At 33.4% G+C, this 13,871-nt stretch overlaps 1 protein-coding gene across 4 annotated transcripts in view; it reads right to left on the reverse strand.

Annotated features, from left to right (window-relative positions):
* Positions 1 to 389: 389 nt before the first annotated feature.
* The window catches only part of Cacna2d1 (calcium voltage-gated channel auxiliary subunit alpha2delta 1), a 368,329-nt gene continuing 354,847 nt past the window's right edge, over positions 390 to 13,871 (reverse strand). For all 4 annotated transcript variants that reach the window (XM_048339919.1, XM_048339918.1, XM_048339917.1 and 1 more), the window contains 3 exons: positions 13,035 to 13,144; positions 12,618 to 12,700; positions 390 to 4,316 (listed from right to left, as the gene is read on the reverse strand). In XM_048339919.1, coding sequence (XP_048195876.1) covers positions 4,200 to 4,316; positions 12,618 to 12,700; positions 13,035 to 13,144 — 310 coding nt within the window. In that variant the 3' untranslated portion in view covers positions 390 to 4,199. The remainder of the gene's footprint in view (positions 4,317 to 12,617; positions 12,701 to 13,034; positions 13,145 to 13,871) is intronic.

The following is a 13,871-nucleotide window of genomic DNA, read 5'->3' on the forward strand; positions in this document are numbered from 1 at the left end:
ATTATACAAAGAACCTTGCTCAGGACTTCTTTTTGAAGTCTTTACACTTTATATACACTAAGGAAAGTTCCTTTGTGACACATTTCTCAAGACCTTTTTAAAAATGGAGGTTTCTGCCTAAGAAACCATTATATAATTTTTTTAATAAATCAAAGTCTGATTTATTAATTTGGTGCAAAAGGCATTGTCAAGGAAGGTCATAGAAGTTGCAAGTGCTTGTATTTGTGAATTGAGCTTTGAAATTGTTAAAGCATGTTTTCACTAATAAATATTATTTCCAAAATCAAGTGTTCTCTCCACCAGGATTATGTTCATAAAACACATTTCTGAAAGGCTCTTCTGGCCATTTCAACTGGATCATTAAGAAGCCAATAATCCAAACTTCTTGGTGACTTTAAATGATAAACTTTTATTCTGAATATACTGTTTTTGCACAAGATTTAACACAACATTTTCTGGGATTATAAATATTTTTATAACAGTATTATACAAATTTTTACAAAATGTTTTAATCAGGCTAGTTAATGTCCACAAAAGGGTCAAGAGAATAATAAAGGGAAGAAAGGAGCTCTGGTTCACAAAAGCCATGGGGCTTTTTGCACAGATGAACATTGAGTATTTATTTCATTAGAAGTAACTCTAGAAGCAAGAGCTAACAATTGCACAGAGTAACAGAAAGGATGGCATAGCCACATCACACTATAAACTCAACTGGCATCTATACAAGACAGTATCCCATGCGTCTCCATGGAAATTTCATTGAGATTATTTCTTTTATGAACTAAAAATAAGATATGTGACCCTATAAGGCAAGGGCTACCCAATTCTTCAAAATTCTGAATAATTTACTCACGCTCAATACTTTTGTGTGTTAGTGACTTGATCTTTATACAATAAATGCTCACTGAAGAATAATAGCATTCTGTTATGGCAAATAATGCAAGTTCTAGATAGTATAGTATTTGGAATTGGGAAATTGTGAAAAAAGTCACGAATTTCTTTGTCTTGCTAGTTTTAACTGCATTCTATTAGACATTCGAATCTCAACTAACAAGATCGATGAAATAGCTTCAAAGATTTAAATTAAGACACAAAATTTGAGCTTTGGTGAAGGTAAGACTAATATTTAAATGAAATGTAAAAGAGAGCATCAAATAAGCAAGTAACACTTGGGTTGCAAAGGTCACTTAAAAGGGATACTGCCTATTTGAACCCTATAAGGCCAGTTTTAAAGTTCATAAAAGGAATTTTATATATAGGAAAACTTACAAATGGCAGCAACACTGCTTTTTTTTCATTTCCTCAAGGTAAGCAATAATGCTTCAAGCATTAGAAACATGAAAAAAGATCATACTAAAATCTTATAGGCCTAGGACCTAAAAATCTCTTCAATCAAACTTGCTAACTATGTCACGTTAAAAACCTGTTACAAATATGGACCACGACTGGTGTTTGGCAGTAATGCTGGTTGTTCAAATGAAGAAAAAATGAGGCCACTTATGCAAAATTCATTCTTGTTTCTCAACACCAATGTAAGGTTTATTTTGACTCTACATGACAAACTGCATTAAGCTACATGAGTATAGCAAAAACTAAGTAAAAACAGGTAAAAGCTTTCTAATTGATTTCTTGTACTATCCAGTCTTTGCAAATCAATGTTAATATAATTTAAGATCTTGACAACAGAATTCACAGAACAACAGTAAATTTGACAATATGATTGGATGAGTGTTGTTCTCATTTTTAAAAGAATATGGTAAAAGTATGAAGATTGGTATCCATCACACAAATTTTTTTTAGAGAGCATGGTCTGTCAGTTAGTCACCTGTATATGGTTGTCATGATATATAATGGTAATCAAACAGGGCTTTGCCAGGAGATGCCAAGTTTTACTGTGATAAACACAACAATAATGTAATTGATGAAAATGTACTATGTAAATCACATCAGCCATGACATATATTAAGAGATTTTTAAACATAACTTTAAGGTAGTTTGTTGTATGCTAGAAGCAATTTGATTGTTTTATTCTGCATCATTTATATATACACACTATGAATCTTATATTTGAAGGTCTCCTTTCTAACACTTTTATGATTTAAAAATTATATAGGAAAAAAGATTAACAGCAAGTTTTAAATATTTAAACAACATACAACATGGTTTAAACATATCATGACTACTTTGCTATCACTTTGGTGTTTTCTAAAATGTCAATACCAGTAATGAATGTACTACAGAATCACAATGCATTAGAAATGGTACTGATGTCAACTCTTAAAAGAACAATTGGCAAAGTGATTTCATTTTCCCTCCCCCATTTTAAATTTTAAAAATTCTTAAATCAAAAAATGTACAGGATATACTGATGACAGTGGGGAAAAGTTACAAATATATGCAAAGCTAAAAAAAAAGTAATTATGCCAAAGAATTAGTCATATCTTTGATATGTGAAGCAAGTTAAAGCATGCTGGATACTATAAATAATTTTGATTTGAAAACAATATATAAGAATATTTCCAGCATATACACACACCATTACTTGGCATGTTTGAGAAAAGAAAAAAAATATTTAACCCATAAAAAATATCTGCAACCTTTTAGCATTGAGCATAATTCTTCACTATTCTGAAATAAACATTCATCGTTTTCTTACCCTTTCTTCAAATACTGTTTATTCCTGAAAATAAGTTTTCAAAGCATAAATAAAAATTTCTATCATATTAATCTGTAATGAAATATCTGTTTTATTACACTAGCCATTTTCCCCAATGAGGCTGTATAAAAACAAATTTTATTATTCACAATCAAGTGTTCATGTGCATACATATAGATTCAAGGTTTCCTATTTGTTCGGACTATTGTCAAATTGTATAGAAATTTTGGCCAAATGATCACACCATTCAAAATATAGGGACAGAAGCCACAGTAGCGATTTCTGGATTGTCAATGGCACTGTCAAGATGAACAAAGAGGAAACCAAGGATGAATCTTCATTGAAAACATATATGTACTTTTCAAAAAAATAAATGTGTTAGATCTGATTTATGTACTTAAAATATCTGTACATAGGTTTTTCAGGCAAAAGCACGAATCTGTATAAAATCCATTAATTCTCACTTCACCATTTATCTAACTCAGTCATTCAGTATTTATATTGCACAGTATATTCAGAGTAGTTTAACCACATTTTTAAAGATGTCTTAAGTGCGTTTACACTACAAAGTTCAGATTCTTACATGACAATAATGTCACTCAGTTAACTTTTCAATGGACTACACTCTACAGTAAGAGAAAAGGAAACCAAAAAGTTAAAATAGCAGCAGCATCATGCACAATACCCTTGGCAACCCAAGTTCAATATCACAATAAAAACACTTCCCTCCCCCCAACAAGCTTTTCTTAGAGCATTTTTAAATATCTGGCTAGCACTACATAACTGTACTGGAAACAAAAGAAACATTACATCCAAGCATTTAAGGGCTTACATTTATGAGGAAATATGTCACACGTTCAGATTTCATCCTCAAGCACCTTAAGTGTAATAATATCTTTGTTATTATTTTCAAACCATCAATTCATTACCACATAGAAATTTAATGGTTGATTGTGTTTTATTTTTGGCAGAGAAGTCATTCTTTATAAGGCATTTTATTCATGGCATTTTTTTCTGTAGAAAATTAGCCATTATTAATATTGTAATATGATTCTCTTTCTCCCTTCTTGCTTTGCCTCTAACTCTCTATTCAGGAAGGATATTCTATGTAGGGATTACTTTTTAACAGAAGAGTAAGTGAAGGCAAAAGATAACATTCTCCACCTTACAGATTTTCTTGGTAGAATTGCAGCAAGTTGAAATTCCAGGTCCAAATCAAGACCTTTCTTATGATTCCTAAACAATTATATGGGGAGCCCTTGTACATATAATAACCAATGCAACAGCAAACTCCCAACATTTCCAACAGAGCACATACAGAGTTTTGCTTTGATGTTATACATAGATGATGCAGCATTCACACAAGTTGGAGGATCTGTCATCCTGACATGCAGCCAGTGGGTGCTTATGGATCTGTGCCTTAGAGTTAGGCCATGGTAGAGGTCCAGCTAAGGTACTGCTGATTCCAAAATTGACCCTAATGTCATTGAGGGCTCATATTTTGTCAGAGTCTGGAGTTGATGCAGATCGAGGGTTAGGGAGGTCACAATAGGTACCATCTGCTGCCAGATACCAGCCAAAGTAGTAGGAACTGGAATCCCATGATAGACCACAGGGAAGGATTTAGCCCAGAAACACCACCACAGTCGGTATAATCCTCCTGTCAGAAAAGAGGAAGAACACAAAACACTCATGAGAAACATTTAGAGGCATCTTTTCAGAGGACTCCATATGCAATCCACTTCTAAACTTACCTTAGAAAACTGTTTCGACTAGATTCCAAATAACATTCACCTAGATTTTTATTGTTCAGTGGTTTGGGTTAAAGACATTTCTCTAGCACCATTTGAAATTTTAGTTAAAAATTCTGATTATTTTGAAATAAGAAATGCTAAATTGGGTAATACACTAATTACTTTCATTGTCCTAGAAACACTATATATACATACATAAGAATACAACTAATATTTATTAATTTCCAGTAATTATGACTTTTAGCTCATAAGAAAAAAATAAATTTAAACATTACAATTACATTTATTACTTATCCTCAATATATAAGAGCATATGCAGAACATATGCTGCACCTGCATTTTCATCAAGTATAACAATATTTTGAAAAATCACGTCTTTGAAGAATTAGCAATGAAATGACATGCTGGCAAACACAGATCCAGAGTCAAAAACTAAGCTAGAAAGAAAGGTTTGTCTTACTTAGAGATCCATAAAATATTAGCGTTGAGTAAATCTACTTATGTCCCTCACGGTACAAAGCTGGATCAATTGCTTCCCTACTAATCCAGCACTATTGTATATTTTTTATCCCTAGGTTCCATTTTTTCTTACATTTTATATATCCTTTAATGTCTTAAATCTAGTGAACTTCATTTTGTAAACCTTCTGCCAAATCATTCCTATAAACATTTTTCACAAATTTACTATTCCAAGATTCATCTTCCCAGGATCAAAATGACTGATTATATAAATGAACACAAGTGTTTTTTCCCAAGATAATTTTGCGGAATAAGAACATTTCCTCTTTTTTCCCTGTTCACCAGAGTTTAAAACAGTGTCTGCCACTTAGTGAATAGATAGTGTTTCTTCCTTAAATTTTATCTAAAGAGCCTCACACATTTCTAATTGTTCTTTAAAGAGAAGGCTAACATAAAAAAAATGGATACAGGAAAATTTTAGTAGTCAAAACTACCCAGCAACGACAAACAGAATCCTAAAATAACCAGTTCTCACTCATCCTATTTGACTTTTCAGGAGTATTTGACAAGCAAAATAGTCTTCTGTTGAAATATTTTTCTCCTGAGTCTTGGGCTAACACACGCTTGGTTTCCCTTGAAACTTTGCAGTTAGTCTTCCTCTCCTTTAGTTTGATCTTCCTTTCATGTCCTCCAGATGTTAACTTTCTCTAGGCTTTAGTTCTCTCTCCTCATTCCTTCTTCATATATACTTTTTGGAGGCAATCTACTACAGTTCTTGGCATTGAATTTCACCTGCTTTCTGTCAGTTGGAATTCTCCTATAACTTTCACAATGACAGCTCTCCTCTCCCAGGTGCCATGGAGCTTGACATTTAACTCTTATCACATATTATTCTTCTGGGTATCTGAGCATGGCACATCTAAAGTAGTGGCACAAAAACTATCATCTGAGATTCCTCTCTTTCTCTCAAATGGCATCCATCAGCCTCTCCCTTTAATTCTAGCTTCAACACATATCCTCAAACCCACCATTCACACTGTCTAAGGTGCAACTGAACATCACTTCTTGCTTACACTTCTGAAAAAGTGCTACATTTATCTTCTTATGTGGCTTCTACCATACTCTTTTACAATCTCTTCTCTTAGAAGCAGTATTAAAACCATAAATCAATTCCTTTCACATCTTGTTTGAAATGTCTCTTCATTCTCCAAACAAAATCCACATTTGTTAATTCAGCTTACACAGTCTTATGTATTCTTGATCTTGGCTGTCAAGTTTCATCTCCCCACATTCTTGTCCTATCTCTCACTACTTATTCTGCTCCAATGCTGTTTCTGAGTGAGAGGCTATGTGTTTGCTTAATATCTTTATATGTTGTCTAATCTTGGTTCTGATGCTTGGCCCTTCAAGTGTGGTAACCAGTTAAAAAAAGAGGACATTCAATTTCACTACATTCAAATATCACATTAAAAAGCAGCATTTAGTATACATATATTTACCCCCAAATTCTCACACATACAGAGAGGCATGATTCACACTGTGTATGCAGCACATATTTGATGAATGAATAGAAAATGCTCAACTGAGAAGCACACGTTAACTGGTTAGAAAGTTCACAAGCCTAAAATAGTAAGTAAAATGACTTTCAGTCAGGGGTACAACCATATTCTGGCTAAGTATTAATGGGATGGAATGAAAAACTGTATAAATAACTCATTCAAGTCATAAAGGATGCATTTTGTCAAGGAAATTCTTGTTAATGTGAAAGAAATCTTTATATTGTAGAAATATATTGTGAAAAAGAAAAGATATACTCCAGCTCTTCATTGTTTTAATGTTTTCCCAATCTCCTCCATGTGATGACTGGATTTGTCTGTTTCAGTCTAAGAGGTGGAAATTTAGATCAGTTATTTGGAGCTCCCGTGTCCTGCATGTTTGTTCACATTGAAAGATCCACCCATGCAGTTTCCTGATCACATTTTTCCATGTGTCTCTTACATGGTGAAGTCACATACAATATAGTAGAAATTATGCTGGGAAAGTACATTATGAGGTAGACTTTGAACCTTTTTTCAACCAAGATGCACAGGTTGGAGGAGCAATCTCAGCATTTTCTCTGTCTTCCCATTGACTCCAGGATCAGACAAGAGTCCTGATTATTTTAATTATCAGAGTAGAAAAATAATGGATTAATATGTCACTTTTTGCAACAAAACGCTAAAATTGGTAAATGATATGATGCTAATGTTATATATTTAAAATTTAAATTCAATTGACTACTTTTACTAGACTTATTTATGTGCAACCATTCTCAAAAAATTTTTACTAAAAACATCATGAGGATCTGTATTTCCTTTTCTTCTTTGTAAGATATTAAATGAAAGAAAAATGCCTAAATTATAGTTCAATTCATATGGCTTGCCTCAAGGTTTATCTGTATGACTATGTATTGGCTAAAACCTCTTCAATTTACTGTTGCTAAATAAGCATTTCTAGGCCTTTTTTGTCTTTCATTCTGTAACTAGAACCTGGTGCAACAAATTGCACAAAGGATGCAGTAATTAAAATAATATTTAATTTTATAAATCAATTTTCCCAAATTAAGGTATGGGAAATTCAGCTAATGAAAATGTACCCTTTTGTTTCTGAAAGCAGTTAGTTCTCATTAAGGGGCAATTCACTGATAAATATTCTTAAAAAATCATTATTATAAATTAAGTTTAGACAAATCTACATTAAAATTATTCCAGCTGCATCAAAGAAAATCTAACTTATTCATTCATTCATTCATTCATTATGCATTTGTTTGTTTAGCTGAACTTAGGTTTGAACTCTGGACCTTATACTTATTAATAAAGAACTCTACCATACTACCAGTCTGTATTTATTTTTTGTTAGGTGAATGGATACTGAGCTGTAACTTTTAATTAAGTAAGTTTTTCTACATGGCATTTTAATGTAAGAACAGAATCACCCAATGAGATAGGAAGAATATTTGATAAGTTCTATAAATATGGAAATATGAATACATGCACATACACAGCTTTAAGGATACATATAAGTTTTAGGTACACCAAACAAACTTTTATAAATTGGGTTTGCATAAAATAATATTTCTTTTCAATGAATACATAGGCTTCTTTACTTTCTCAGATTAATTAACAAACTAGTTTTTTGTATGTCTTGTTTTTGTTTTCCTTTAACACATAAATCTTCATAAAATCCTCATCAAAGGTATGATTTGAAACCATTTGTGTTTTGAGAAGTTTGTATGGGACTTCATCATTAAATATCTACGATCTATAGCCTGTAGGAACTTTAGAGGATTCAGAGCCCTTGCTTTCCATGTTTGAGATTTATATACATATGGAGATGGTATTTGTTTACATGCTGTTGTTGTATACATTTAGCTGCATATCTGGAGTACAAACATTTTGCTTGGAAGGCAAGTATATCAGATCACCAAGCAGAGATGAAAATTTCATATTATAGTCACTGAAATAAAGCAAAAAATCTCATTTTTAAATTTTTGGTGGTTATGAAACTAGGCAGAAAAACAGAAATATACTTTATTTTACAAACGTGGAATAATTAGCTCTCAGAATTATTGCTGCATTACAATATATAAAAATATTAACATATATTAAATATATTAACCTTTATTTTAATAAGGATGCACCTACAACTATATGATTTTATTGACATTCTTGTGTATCTAATTTATATGCCTAGTCATTATGTCTTTGGGGGGATATTTATACTGTTATTTCCATATTTAAGAAAATTTACTCATTAAACAGTGGTAGATTAACAAATGCTATGTAGATATTGATATCTAACTGTTAACCTGTAAATATTTTCTAAAAGTTTTGTGATGGAGAAGAATAGTCATTAGAATCAAAGTGAAAATATAAGAGAGGTGTGAGATGGGGGCTAATCCTAGTTACTGAGGAGGGTAAAATCTGAAGATTGCAGTTTGAAGCCAGCCCAGAAAGGCAAATCTGTGTCACTCTTATCTCCAATTAACCACTAGAAAACTTTATGGGGAGATGTGGCTGAAAGTGGTAGAGTTACAGAGTGCTAGCTTTAGCAAAACAGCTCAGGGACAGTGATCAGGCCCTGGCTTCAAGCTCCATGACTGACCAAGAAAAACAAGGTGAAAATATGTGAATATGTGGAGAATAAAATCCATTAATAGGTACCATTGAACTATAATTGTCTCATTTTTATGATGATCAGCAATAGATAGAATATAGAATCATGCAATTCTATTATTTTTTCCTTATTTAAAGGTAAATTACATATCTCTCTGTATCTCTCTGCATAATTTATTTAAGGTTTTGATTAAGTTGCATTTCTTTCTTTTTTTTTTTTTTTTTTTTTGCCAGTCCTGGGGCTTGGACTCAGGGCCTGAGCACTGTCCCTGGCTTCTTTTTTTTTGTTCAAGGCTAGCACTCTGCCACTTGAGCCACAGCGCCACTTCTGGCCATTTTCTGTATATGTGGTGCTGGGGAATTGAACCCAGGGCCTCATGCATATGAGGCAAGCACTCTTGCCACTAGGCCATATCCCCAGCAAACTTTTTTTTTTTTTTTTGGCCAGTCCTGGGGCTTGGACTCAGGGCCTGAGTACTGTCCCTGGTTTCTTCTTGCTCAAGGCTAGCACTCTGCCACTTGAGCCACAGCGCCACTTCTGGCCATTTTCTGTATATGTGGTGCTGGGGAATCAAACCCAGGGCCTCATGTATAAGAGGCAAGCGCTCTTGCCACTAGGCCATATCCCCAGCCCTCTTTTTTTTTTCTTTTCTTTTCTTTTTTTTTTTTGGCCAGTCCTGGGCCTTGAGCTCAGAGCCTGAGCACTGTCCCTGGCTTCTTCTGCTCAAGGCTAGCACTCTACCACTTGAGCCACAGCACAACTTCTGGCTCGTTCTATATATGTGGTGCTGAGGAATCAAACGCAGGGTTTCATGTATGTGAGGCAAGCACTCTACTACTAGGCCATATTCCCAGCCCCATGAAGTTGCATTTCAAATAGAGTAAGGTCTGTATGCAGAGGGGTCAGATAATTTAGATCTTATATTTAACTACTCAAACTGTCTAGGTTGCCTTTATTTGAAACTTTTTGCTATGAAACCCATTATTTTGTTATCTCAGAACAAAATTAATTATTTTCTGAGACTTGCTCACTACTGTCTCTCTTGGAGTCCCATAGCCTGCTCCCACATTTGTTTCCTCCATTTTTAGTATTGGGCAGAATGTTCAATGGATATCTGGGGAACAGTAAAGAAAAAGCACAACAAAAGTTGCCCTAGTAACACAATCATGCTGATGCTTGAGTATCAGAAATAAAACTTCAGAACAATAAACAGATCACTGAATACAGATGCCAGGCCTACATCTAGTCAGTAATATTGCTTATGCAACTCAGAGATGAATAATTTTTCACAGAGAGGAACTTTTTCACATTTGATATCTATTCATAATTTTTGCTTGAACTAGGAATGAGAAACTTACAAATGAGAAAGATACTATGTCAATAACAATATAAATATTTGGGAAATTTACTCCTTAATGTTTGATAACCAGCAATTTTGGGAAAGTACGCTCATGACTAGTTTTCCCTTCAGCAAAAATACAGAATCATCAAGACTCTAATTCTTTCTCTACACTCATTGAAAATTTGTATAAAAATCCTATGAGAAAATAGTGATTTTTTTAAATAAATGAAACAACATGCTCTGGATAAGAAGCTATCATTTGAAATCGGTGACTAGCAAAATAAGAATAGTATTGGAATTTTAGTAACTTTTTATCAGATAGTAATTATAGAATTAGTGATATGAATTATATATCACGCCACAAAACCAAAAGAAAGAAAAATTAGAGAAAAGTGACTGACCATCCACACCACATGAAAACTTGCAGTAAAATGAAGATAGGAGCTGACATCATGGAACAGGCACGACTCGGTGTGCATATAAGTTGATCCTATTAATAACGGGCAAAGTAGCAAGCACAGGAAGAGGAAAGAAAACACAGAAAAGAAGACATACGAGATGAGATTTCATGCAGTTTGCTGGCAATTAGCAGTTAATGTGAGCCTCCATCCACAGCAGATTTAACAGTGACCATTGCAAATGAGCATTACCAAAAGACTCCACTGCTAGAGAAAACACGACACATTATTAGCACACCAAGCTACTGAGCAAAACCTGTACTTTCACACACAACATTACATATGGCTTACAGAAACTCAAATCACTGTCAAGTATTTCTCTAGTCCAATCTTTTAAATACCTTTAATAACAAATGTAACTGGCGAGGCTGAGGCTATTTGTGGTCTATGATTTTCTTTGCAAATCATCTTTTAAGTCCATCTAAGTAAATTTTATCACTTTTATGTTTTGAAAGTTGGCCATAGTTAATAAGTGAAATTCTGCTAATGAATGAAACTATAACACTGAGCTCAGGGCAGGGGGGAGCCTTCATTGCAATTTGTAACTACTTAGCCTATAACAAAAGTAAGTATTTTTCACAGGAAAACTGGGGTTGAGTGGCTAACAAAACTTCTGGCAATTTTAGCTCTATTCTCCAATACAGGTTTGACTTCTTTGCTCCATTTTTATTACTTAATTTCATAATAAGTATCTGTAGAAATGCATGAATCTTGCTGAAATAAAGTAGGTAAACCTATTCTATATAAGGACTTCTAAAATACATATTAATTGGTAGATGTTTGGATAGGTATTTAAAATAATTTGAGGATTACAATATTCTAGGTTTGAATCTCATTTGTATGCTTGAGTCACTTAATACAAATATAAACAAAAATTTAAAACAAAATAATTTTTTTTTTTTTGCCAGTCCTGGGGCTTGGACTCAGGGCCTGAGCACTGTCCCTGGCTTCCTTTTGCCCAAGGCTAGCACTCTACCACTTGAGCCACAGCTCCACTTCTGGCCTTTTCTGTTTAGGTGGTGCTGAGGAATTGAACCCAGGGGTCCATACAGGCAAATTGAGCACTCTACCCCTAAGCCATATTCCCAGCCCTTAAAGTAATACATTTTAAAACAGTTGAAACTGGGATAGATTTCATCAGAATGTAGCCCTAGTTTTTGGGTCACATTCATAAAGTGTTCTTTGTAATATTATATCAAATATTAAGTAATTAACCTGGCCTGATTTTAAACAATAGGAAGCCAACTTAGCACAGTTAAGAGGAATAATACAAAGCCAATATGTGATTGAAACAGAACCCATGTAGAAAAAAAATTTAGAGACATAAAATAGGATAATAGCTGTAGAACAGGTTTTGACTACATAGAATAAAATGTTAAAAACAGACGAATGTAAGTTTCGTAGTAAAGAAAGGTACCTAGTTTGAGGACTTGAATTATTTTGGGATTGGATTATATGCAGATAGGCAATAAATATACCATAAGTTATATTTACTCTGAGCTATTATTCATTAGAACATCTGTGAATAATATGTGTGACCCTGGAGTATCAGCAGATAGATTGGAGTTGTGTTTGAAAGTACAAGGTCTGGGAAAAAGAAAAGCATCAAGTACTCAAGTTTATGCTAACCATAAATAATGAAGTAAAAAGTTCTATCATCAAGTATCTCATGTTCATAGAAGAACTAGGGTTAGGACATTATATTTGACTTAAAATTTCAATGTATCTCCTTAACTACTTAGAGAAAATGATAATTAGTTTGTAGCATTTACCCAGCAAAAGAGTAGCCTTACCAGGATGTTGTTGTCAAAGCAGACATCTGGTCCTTTTCGGTATCTGGGCTGCTTAACCATATCGCAAGGGTCTGGACCGTCAGCTAAGGAGACGTGTTAAGGAATCTGACGTTGTTTTTGATATGATTACAGAAATTTCACTAAAAGGTGTCTATTATCAAAAGAAAGCAAGAGATAGCCATATCATCACTCTCTTTGAACATAATCAATTTAAGAACTTGGAGATTTAAGAAACTATAAATTACAAATAATCAGTTTTTATATGAATGCCAAATTTGGGGTACAAGATCAATTTCTGGCACTGTGTTGACTTCAGCAATATAATATTCTTCTGTTTATGAACATGAATAATGTGACAAGTTTCAACATCCTTTAGAATGGTTTTCTATTCCAAACAGCTCGAACACCAAAGGATACAAGTCTGTTCAGCTTGCATGAGGAGCCGTGTGTCACACGGACATGTCCCTTTGCTCTCAACCATTATAAATATTAAGTTGGTATTCATAAGCTTTTCTACATGAAATATTCTGCAAAATAAATGTTCATGTGTCAGATAAAACAGAAATATATTTTGGGGAAGGGTGAAAATATTTCAACAAACTTTACATATTAAAACAAAAGACTTAATATGATCTACTGAAACACAAAATATCACCATCGTAAACAATAAAACAGAGTGTGATTTTAGGAGAGCATTTTATATGACAGATTTTATTAGAAATGATTTTATTAGCACTAACACGTTAATTGTCTTAAATGAACATTTAAAAAATCGAAAGGTTATACCTAAAACATCTCTTATTGAAAGTTCTGATGTTCTTATTGCAAAATAATTTGATTTTTGAAACTGATAGAAAAAATACTCGTTACATGTTGAAGGAAACTGTGACCTTTAACACTAAAAATATAAGAAAGTTGTCTTACTTTTACTGAAATAAAAACGAAGACCAGAAAAGTGGCTAAGAATCTTGCCCAAGCTAAGGGCAGAATGCAGACTATATCAATGCTGCTCAGAAACTCTGGTGAAAGACATGTGCAATATAATAAGCATTATTCACATAGTGCTTTTAAGCATAGGAAATAGGAGAAATGTGAACGACACACACATTTTTAATTGAATTAATTTTGCTGGTAATTCACATAGGCATCTGTGGTTGCTTACTCTTGCATTGGATAGCACTGGTACAATTAAGTGCTTTAAATTTCATTCTCAGTTTAACTATCTATCTTCCCTCATGAGCCAACATAAACATG

Source organism: Perognathus longimembris, chromosome 2 (assembly GCF_023159225.1).
Source record: "Perognathus longimembris pacificus isolate PPM17 chromosome 2, ASM2315922v1, whole genome shotgun sequence".
Taxonomy (NCBI): domain Eukaryota; kingdom Metazoa; phylum Chordata; class Mammalia; order Rodentia; family Heteromyidae; genus Perognathus; species Perognathus longimembris.